The sequence below is a fragment of the Prosopis cineraria genome, unplaced genomic scaffold (genome assembly GCF_029017545.1).
Source record: "Prosopis cineraria cultivar Desert tree isolate PC_DT_omini unplaced genomic scaffold, ASM2901754v1 PC11, whole genome shotgun sequence".
Classification (NCBI taxonomy): Eukaryota; Viridiplantae; Streptophyta; class Magnoliopsida; order Fabales; family Fabaceae; genus Prosopis; species Prosopis cineraria.
Genome location: NW_026555342.1, coordinates 3,846,891 through 3,857,226, shown reverse-complemented (window position 1 = coordinate 3,857,226; position 10,336 = coordinate 3,846,891). Strand labels below are relative to the sequence as shown.

At 35.2% G+C, this 10,336-nt stretch overlaps 2 protein-coding genes across 2 annotated transcripts; one reads left to right on the top strand and one right to left on the bottom strand.

Annotated features, from left to right (window-relative positions):
* The first annotated feature begins 846 nt into the window (after nucleotides 1-846).
* Nucleotides 847-4,266, top strand: LOC129285124 (protein TIC 56, chloroplastic). Its single transcript, XM_054920685.1, has 5 exons — nucleotides 847-1,874; nucleotides 2,381-2,578; nucleotides 2,787-3,069; nucleotides 3,207-3,369; nucleotides 3,830-4,266. The coding sequence occupies exons 1-5, from the start codon at nucleotides 1,181-1,183 to the stop codon at nucleotides 3,992-3,994; spliced, it is 1,503 nt and encodes a 500-aa protein (XP_054776660.1). The 5' UTR covers nucleotides 847-1,180; the 3' UTR covers nucleotides 3,995-4,266.
* Nucleotides 4,267-4,843: 577 nt separating this feature from the next.
* Nucleotides 4,844-8,873, bottom strand: LOC129285017 (uncharacterized). The gene is made up of 5 exons (XM_054920556.1): nucleotides 8,636-8,873; nucleotides 7,880-8,079; nucleotides 6,388-6,486; nucleotides 5,461-5,512; nucleotides 4,844-5,370 (listed from the first exon to the last, which is right to left on the bottom strand). The coding sequence occupies exons 1-5, from the start codon at nucleotides 8,742-8,744 to the stop codon at nucleotides 5,267-5,269; spliced, it is 564 nt and encodes a 187-aa protein (XP_054776531.1). The 5' UTR covers nucleotides 8,745-8,873; the 3' UTR covers nucleotides 4,844-5,266.
* Nucleotides 8,874-10,336: the final 1,463 nt, after the last annotated feature.

Here is a 10,336-nt window from a genome sequence, read left to right as displayed (position 1 = left end):
AATTTATTTTTAATAATAATTTACAAATAACTAAATTTAAAAAAGGAAAAACTTTAACAAATGTATAAAAATATATATAATAAATACAATAATACTTGGTTTGGGTTGATTCAACTTTCTAAAAATAAAAACTTGAACCAAACCAAATTAATCAATTTTATTAAAAGAAAAATCCAATCAAACCTTATTTATAATCAGTTTTAATTGTTTCGTGTAGGTTTAGTTCAATTTGATTTAATGTGATTAGTTTGGATTGGTTTTAAACACCCTTAAATTATTTTATCTTCTCACGTATCTAAGTGTAATTAATTATTAAGAAAAAGGATAAATATGTACTTTCATGTAAAAATTTAGATATGCAAATTTTGTCTTTTTGGACTATTATAGTAGGGCGAGTATCAATCAATTCAATATCAAAATATGTAGAATCAATTAATTGAACAATACTAAAAATATGAATCGAACAAGTATCAAATTAAAATTTGATAATTCAATTTGATCGATTAATTTAATTTTTGATTTCATGTTGGATTATTTGGACTTAGATTAATTTTATTTTTTCTACTAAAATAGACAAGACTTATATATAAAATTAAGTTTGTAAAGTGATAGTAATTCATTTTAATGAAGGATTAAAGTTTCAACTTATTAAATTACATATTTACTTTTATTTAAATATAAAATTAAAAAATAAAATAATTAATAAATTAATAAATATATATATATATATATATTAATTAAATTAAATTTATTCGATTTTAAATCTTATTAATCCAAGTAAATCAATCAACCAAAATAATTTTTTTAAAAACCCGAATTGAACTGAAAAGCCTTTAACAAAAATTCAATTCGAAGTTCTCCAGGCACGAGCTGTTGTGGATATTGATTCCTAAGCTCCCTTGCGGCCTCTCCGGTAAGACAGGGAAGGGAAGAAGCGCGCAGCTCGATCGGTGTAGAGGAACTCACAGAATAGTTGACCTTTCATTGCCTAGCTTGCTTCTGCTTCACTTCCATTTTGAGTTTCTTCTGGCAATCTTTTGTTTTCGTGTTTCGCTTCTTATTCTCGCTTGGCCGAAGACACTATATTTCTGTTTGGGACTATAGTTCCTCATTTCTATGTAGGTTCCATTTTTTTCACCTGAACTCTGAATGTACTAAGCGTGTCGACTCGCATTTCTTCATGGGTTCTATCAGTTTTAATCCTTTCGATAATTGGTTCAGAAAGCCACCAAACCCCATTCCTCCCTTAAATCTTTTGAATTTCTCGGACTCGTTTTCTCTACGGACACCTCATTCAAGTTCTCCAAATTTTGCTGCCATTAGCGTCCCTAATTTCTTCAAAGGAAAGCCTAAAAAACCTAAGGATGAGCCCGGTTATTACAGGAAAATGGCTGACCAGTTCTTCTGGGAGTGTGAGAATTTACCCGATTATAGACATGCTCCTGAAGTTGAGAAGATCTTGAACGATGACCCCGTATTCGAAAAGAAAGAAAACCCTACTGAAGAGGAAATACGAGAGAATGAAAGGGTCTTGGAAGAGATAAGAAACAGCCCTGTCATGCAGTTCTTGGCCAGAGCAGAGGAAATTGCAGATAAGATGAATGAATTGGAGCTGAAAGAGAATGAAAACCCTTACCACAAAGAGGACCGGGAGCTCTGGAAGGCGCTTCCACATGTGCCTGGATTGGATGGGCGACCCATGCCAAGGAAGGCTCTGAAGACGAAGCAAGAGGCAGATGATAAGTTTTGGGATTTTGCAAGGCAGTTCTTCTTCGGCCTCTGGGGGTTTAAGCAGAGGCCGTATCCGCCGGGTCGGCCAATCGATGTTGCTCAAGCAATTGGGTATAAGAGGCTTGAGAAGCGATACTATGATTGTAAGTATGGGTGCTGGAAATGTGGTTCATTTCGTGAACAGGGATGATAGTGTGCATCTAGACGTATGTTGAAGAGCAAACTAACAGATTAGATAGTGAGAACAATAAACTTGTAAAGCTCTGAACCCCTAGTCAATTGACTAAGGATGCCTGAAAGAGTGACAACAACGAATTTGCGATGTTTGTGAACTACTGCATTTTTCAATTTTTCAAACCGAAAGCTAAATTTAGGGTTCCATGTGCTAGTTAACTTTGTTGTAATGTGTAAAGCTACAATAACTAGATTCAATGATATCTTAAATTACAGTGAGAGATATACTGTTTTTATTTGTTTATTTATATTTTGAGATGAGAGTTGAATGTGAGATATCTACCCTGCCTTAGTTGTTGGTTGAAGGTTTTGTGATATCACTCATAGCAATGGATGCAAGTAGGTCTCTCAATTTTCTTCTTTAAATTTATGCATGAGCTGGTTGCAAATGATGTTTTCATTTCTTTTGTTTCAGTTATCATGAGGAGTGGAGGTTGGTACTATAAGGATCGGTTGGGGCGTACACGGGGACCATGTGAGCTGATTACTCTTAAAACATCATGGGGTGCTGGGATAATTGATAAGAATACTTTCATTTGGGGTGAGGATATGGATGAATGGGCGCCTATCCACATGGTTTATGGCTTGGAACGTGCAATTGCTACATGGGAAGGTCTGTCAAATTTCAATTCATTGCTCCTTCTTACTTACTTTTGTTCTCTTCTGTGTCTTGCCGGGGAAGGGTATTATTCCAACAAAAGAAAATGCTCATAAACAGACTTCAATATTTTTATTGATATAGATTGCAATATAGAAATCCACGTGGTCAAATCTCAACTTTTGTGTTGGAGAAATTTGATTCTTGGTTTGGCATTTTTCAGTTAGACTAGGCGCTTCAGCAACAGCTTTTCTTCACAAACTGCAGAAAGGTATACCACCATGGGTTCCTCTTAAAGGATTTGAAAAGAAGACTTACAAGCAGCTCCAAGAAGAGGCTATAGAAAGCAAGAGACGTGATTTAGCAGTACTGGAAGCTAATGATGGTGTTTGGCCTGGAGTTAGAATTCCCAGTCATGCTCTATTTCTTTGGGCTAGTGGTTCAGAACTGACCACTATTTTGGAGCAGGATCACATGCCCAACAAATACATCCCCAAAGATCTTAGGTATGTATATGGTTAGTGCATTGCAAATATAAAATGACTGTTTTCTGTCATGGTGTATTCATGATTGAAGATCTTAGGCTACTGACTATTATTGCTATTATAGCTAATTTTGTGTTGGTTTCTTTCATGTGTGATAGGCAACAGTTGGCTAAAATTATTCCTGGGTTAAGGCCATGGGAAGTTCTAAGTATTGAACAAGCAATGGATCAAATAACATATAATGGCGAGTGGTACCGTGAACCTCTTGGTTCCTACAGTACTGGCCCTCCATACATCAGGCACTGGAATAAGGATGTTATGGTATGCATTTTGCACCTGAGCAGTATTTGGATACCTTTTCTTGCTATAGTATCTGTATTTTCCTTTTCCTTTCCTGTTGACCTTGTATTTATGACTGACCTGACCAGATTTGACTTTTTTTTCATATTATACTTCACCTGGTCCGTGAACCCCTTCTGTTATTGAACATATAAATGAGAGGAAGGCAATTCTAAACTCAGCCAGTCTCACTATCTTTAGAAATCTGCTTTCTTTTTCACCAAGACCTCAAACATGATGATAGTGTTAACCTCATTGATAGTAGCCCTTTGTTTAAACTATTACAGATTCAGAACGATGGCGCATTGAGAATAATTCTCTCTTTTGATCTAGTGGCATATTAATAACTGCGCAGTCCTGGTTTTTGTTTTCGATAAGAACTTGCTTCTTGTGGTGTCTAATGCCTAACATCACATTTTATTTGCTTTTCTTTTTTTGGCAGAGGTTGTACAAGTTATTTGACACTCTTAATACTCGGGTGTTTAAGAAAATGGAGAGGACGATTCCTGGCTTTGATAAAATAATGAATAAGGTGATGAATGAATATTATGATAGGCTTGCCAAATTGGAGGAGAAGAAAAAAGAAAAGAGAAGCGGCAAACTATAACATTTCCATCGTCTAAGTTCTGCAAATCAAACGCAAGACACTATTGTGTTTATGGTCACAGGTTCTGTGCACTTTCAAGCTCCAACAAAGTTGCATGGTCTCTTGTTGGACTTGTACTGACACAAGTAGTTAGTCAGTGATGAGTAATTTTTGTGCACTTTCATTCAAGGGACTCGAAAAAATTGCTTCTAAATTCTCTTGGAGCCTTCAATGTAATACATCTATGAATTTCTTCTAGTTTTTATCATTAATGTGTTTCTATATCTATTTAATTTCATTTTGCATGTATTCAAGTAATGATATGAACATCATAAAAATAAATTCTTGTTTTTTTTCATGATTTAATTCAAGAATTAACATTCAAATTTGTCCTGATACCGTACATTAAGCCTTGCGCTCGACAATTTTTTAATAATAATCTTCCATGTCCATATATTTTTTAATAAAAGGAACCATATATTAATAATAGAACACGTAACATAGACAATAATAGAAATGAAAAAAAGCTGACTAACCCTTTCATCATTCTTATGTCCATATATTGAAAATGGTTTCATTGTACGTCTGTTTCCTTTGGACATTTGATGTTTCCTCAAATTACCCACAAATACAGATATTGCAACTATGACTTGACAAACCCTATTATTACTGCTCAAAAGTAAAAACTCGCGAAAACAGTGTCACAAAAGTGATTTGACCTGGCTAGCCCGTTCGTTCTTTCACTTTTATGCTTTAGGAAATTAATTTTTTTTTTTGGGGAAACGAACTAGTCATGATTTGAATCTACAATTAAATGTGTATAATTACTAGGTTTTATAATCACACTTCTGCCAGCCAACAAATGTCACATGAGAAATGAGCCACATCATATATGTAAGCCAAACTAAAATTTACAAGAACTTCAATCCCATTCCCATACATATATACATGACCACGCAGGCGCACGGTAAATCAGAACAAAACGACGTACATGTAAAGTGTCATCAAATAAGACGACGAAACGCGCCTTGTGATTTTTCCGAAGCTAGTGCTACTTTATATACAACCTAAGGTAGAAAATCACGGGGATTGATCCAAGACATCCCATTTGTTTCTCTTACGCAACATCGACACTCAAAACATGGTGCTCATGCCTTCTTTACTGTGATCCTAATAATATGTACATAATGACTACGGTGAACCCCACAGGATGGTTGCTTCAGCTGCAGGGTGCAGACACACATTCAACTAGTGCTTCATCTTCTGTTCAAGCATGCTGTCCAAGAAAGGACTTTATCTCCTGATTACACGCCTTGCACGGCACAGCGCAATAATATGGATGATGGTCACAAATGTAGTCGCATAGAGATCAAACAAGTTCAGTATGTCTCGTTTAGCTGTAAAAGATCAATCACCAAATGTGTTACCTTGTGTGTTGAGGTAATGGTCAAATAAACATGAACAATCAAGTGGATTACGCCACGCACCGAATGGAAGAAATTCGAATGGGTTGAGCACATAAATCATGCCAAGTACCATCTGCAATAACAGCACATACCATTGAATACATAAAATCAAATCTTTAGTTATTCAAAAATTCAAAATCTCGTTGATAAAAGTGATTCAGAACAATAAGCAAATGATGCATAACACGTGATTTAATCTAACTCGGCACGATCCTTATACCACAAGTATGGGGTAAGTGACGGTTGTCCATGGGATCACTGACTTCAAACTTCCCATTAAAATATTATAAAAGATCGAAAAGGATACACCAATGAAACAGGTACCTCTAAATCAATTTACTCAAAGATTGAGAAGCAAAATACAAGCCATAGACCTCAGTAGATAACAGAGGAAAATTCACATCACGCTACATTTGCTACTTTACTGAGGAATAGATAGATGATTTTTTTAAGGAGGAATAGATGAAATTGAAGGGCATTCTTCTTCACAACATAATAGGGAAGAGGAAGAGGTCTACAAACTTACATTACAATTACTCACTGACAGCATAGCTACCATGTCACAATTTACAGGTCTATAAACTTTTTTTTTATGTTTTTGGGGTCAAGGACTCATGGAATTTCGCAACATACTACTGAACACCTAGAAAGGACATCATGAATAATAACATTAAACTTACCAGGTCACGCAGGGAAAAAGTTACAATGGTATGCTACGGTACACAAGAAATTTTCAGACAAATATACTGTTGAAATTTGCAGAGGAGAGACACAGACAAGTCTTCGCATTCTTAATTTGATTATATGCATAGTTCATGAATTCCAATCTAATCTTCAAGACATGGTGAAGTTGATCAAAGCAATGAACTGGAGGAACAGGGAGTAAAAACATGGAAGAAATAAAGGGGGAAAGCACAAATCCAGCCCCTCAAATAACTCATACTTAACTGCAAAGAGGCGCACTCTAGTCAAGTAAGAACTTGTTTTATCAGGATCCATCATATCTTGTAGAGCCATTCGAACAAGAAACGGAAGATCAAAAAGTTTCTGCAAAGAGTAAAAAAAGATTATAAGTGAATCTATAATTAAAGACCAACTAAGTGGAAAGTTTTTATACATATCTGCCTGTGTCATATGTTGACTAGTGAAAAGATTTTACAATCAGCAATCACCAACGCTAATAAACACCATTGAATGAGGATTTAAGTGTACAAGAGATTAAATCTTCAAGAATACAGATCTATATGGCAAAGTAACTTATATTACACATTCAACTCGCTCAAAGTAATATAGATGCGTTAAGCTACTTTGACTTGCAGGAGGTTGCCTGCATAGTTGACTTCCTATGCACATTAATTGCCATGTAAAATTCAGAAGGCAGGAAATGGTCATGTGAACAAGCCAACCCCTTCAATACTCACCGTTTGGGATAAATATTGGTTTCCATTTAATCATAATAATTTGACTAAATTTTCTACCAGTAACATTTTTCAAGAGAAATGCAGAACGTTATGAATGTTTGAACTACTTTTCATAAATAGTTTCATTCACAGCTGCAGAAGCACAAGAAAAATTAATATTGTGGTTGCCTACGATATTTTACACTTCAACATATTAAGTCAGTTGCCCTGAGCAAATTCCATGACCAGCTTTAAAGCATTGAAATCCTTATGAGGTTCAGACTCCAGATTAACGCATTTGCTAATAAGTGGTGGCATACTATACTAGCCTAATCATTGTAAATAAAATTTTTACTCATAAATTAAGAAAATCAACCATGTATAATTCATTCAGGCATAATTCTTCTTTTAATTTGACAACTCTTTCATTTATGTATGTGTGTAACTACAATTAGCTGGACAATTCCTTCAAATGGTTTTGAGGTTCCCAATTTCCTCATTGACTCTCCAATAGGTTACCGCTATGACTGTCTACCTTTTATTTTATTTTTTACTTCATCACAGATGAAACCTTGTTAAGAGATGAGAGTAGAGAAGTTGGAAGATAAGACAACCAAAGAAAACAAAATCAACAAATTGTCAAGAGAATCCATAATTCCCCTGAACCCTAATTTATAACACTCCCACATGCCTATTACCTCAAGCCACAATTAGAACACTAGTACTAGGAAGTAGGAACCCTATTTATGCCCAGTCAACAATGAATTATCAAGGCAAGTTAGTCGTTTTCCATATTTTATGGTATAGGACTTCCTGGTTAAAATAAGTAATCAATTCGGATAACAGGCCTTGAACATGAGGGTTATACTGTTTCAAATATATGCCTTCGAAAATTTTTTGTCACATTTTTACAATCTCACAAGAGGATTTATTATTAGCCGATCCTCTATCCTATCTGTCTTATGTAAATAAATGTTTACATATATCTTGTAATTAAAAAAAAAAATAGAGTAATGCAATTGCAAAAGATCATACACTACCTGCATGAGACCTTGCATGCCCCCAATGTGCAGCCTATTGTACCTTCTAACACTTTCCATTATTTTGTCCGATTCTGGGTTCTGGCCACAGTCAAATGCTGCTTGAAAGGGTGCCAGACTGGAAAAATGACGACAGCACATTGGGCATTTACATTGCTTCATTGCATCTCCATGTAGCCATACACGCAATATGCACTCTCCTTCACGAAGATAATTTTAGCATTATTCAATTTCGAGCCATACATATTACAGGTGGTTGACAGGAAATCTTACCAGAAGTCTATGAAACATCAACGAGGACACAGAGATAGAACGCAAGTTCAAAAAATAAAAAGGAAATCCTAAACATCGTGTAATACCGACTTTGGTCTCTTTAAAACTTCCCCCAAGAAGATAATATATAACACCAAAACGGAACCGATTGTATTTATTAAAATGTCATTTCTATTCCTTCTTTTTCTTCCTCTCATTCTACCCAACCTCAAAAACCAAACAACGAAACAATGCACGCCTATACCTGTTTACCATCAAGGAAAACGAAACATAGGTTCCTATCGTAAAATAATCAAATCATGAATTGAAGATTTCAACTCTCTCATGGTTAGCCCTTTGGCTTACGCGAAGACTGTTTCCATTTCAAGAAACCCAATGTTAAGTAAACCCTAGGCAACATCAATAACGATCATGCCATAAAACAACAAATAACGGACATTAAAGATACAAGTAGGGTGAAAAAAATGAAGGAAATGACTTTACCACAGAACCAGTGGGAGCAGGAGGTGCGGCATGGGAGGTTGAAATCGCCATGGCAGACAGGGCAGCAATCGTCACGAGGAGGAAGCTCCATTGCCGTATCCTTGGCCATCTCCTTCGGTTCGAATTCACCCTTTCACCACCGCCTCACCTGCACCTTCTTCTTCTTCGTCTTCTCCCTCCTCCTCTCACGTAGGCGCATATTTTTTATTGGGAATTTTTCTAAGATAAGGGACGCCTTTTTATAAACTCACCCAATTAATTTTTCACTCAAAAGAAGCCGAATCGCTTTGTTAATGTCAATTGATGACTTCAACTAACTCCACTAAATTTTTTTAACTGCAAAAGCTATATATAATGTATAATATACATTATCCCAAAGATCCTCTACATTATTTGAAAAATAAACTGTGCCTTTATCTGTATAACTGGAAAGCGTATTTCAATGTAATATAACTCTCTGTAGATGATAAATAAATTTTTCAGATGAATTTGTATAATATTTGTTATTTTTCATTGTAACTATGTCTATGCATGGACAAAATAACAGTGAACTTGTCAAAAAAAGACAACATAACAGTGAAAAATTGGCTTAAATATAAAACAAAGCATGTCCAAACGTGTGTGTGCGTATGTAGAGTTGTTAGATTGCAATGATGTGAAAGGGAAGGAAGAGTGAATATGTGCAGGGGTGTTTATGGGACAGGATATGAATCTTTTTTCATTGATATATTTTTTTAATGCATCATATCAAATTTGACTTCATAAATCATAAAATATATAGAAAACTGCATTAATTCTTAATTAATATGTATATACCATTAAAAATGTGTCTTGTATTAAAATTAAAATCTATGTAAAGCATGTATTCAAAGTTTAGTCTATAGATAAATCATTACAATTTAAATACTAGATGTATTAATTGACAGAGTTGATTGCAAACTTATCTCCAATATTCTCTTAGAAATTGGGATTCAAGATAATCTTTGTAGAATATCATGATTTGCATTAATACTACACTCACAGTCCTTTAGAATGGTGAGCAAACAAATAGCTTTAGTCTTTCCTGAGGCCTTTGACAAGGTGATTCCATGTCCCCTTAACTTTTCACACTGTGCATGGAAAAAATGAATCATAAATCTTTTGATGAAGTTGATGAAAAGAATTGGAGGCCAATAAACTGCTCAGTGAAATTGAAAAAGAATGTTGGAATTTTCTTTGGGGGACGATGAGAATAGTAAAAAGCTGCATTTACTGGCTTGGAACAAGGTGATTCAAGATAAACAGAATGGAGGACTGGGAATCAAGGATTTGAATACTCAAAACAAAGCATTTATGTTCAAACTTTCCTGGAAATTGTTGAATAATGATAAAGCCTTTTGTGTCCAAGTCCTTAGATCGATGTATAAATGTGGAAGGAATGCTATATCCATGGTAAAGAAAAAAGCCACAGTGCTTCTATGGCTTGGAGGAGAATTGTAAATAGCTGGGAAATTTTTAGCAAAGGTGTGAGGAAAATGATTGGAATGATAGAAACACCAAATTTTGCACTGATTTATGGGATTCTGGCAACCTTCCTTTGGCTCAACTTACCTTGGATAACACTTACAGTGCCAATGACAGAGTAGCTGATCTTGTTCTTAATTCTAGGGCTTGGGATGTTGAGAGAATGAGGGTCCGGCTGCCTAGCTATAATATAAACTA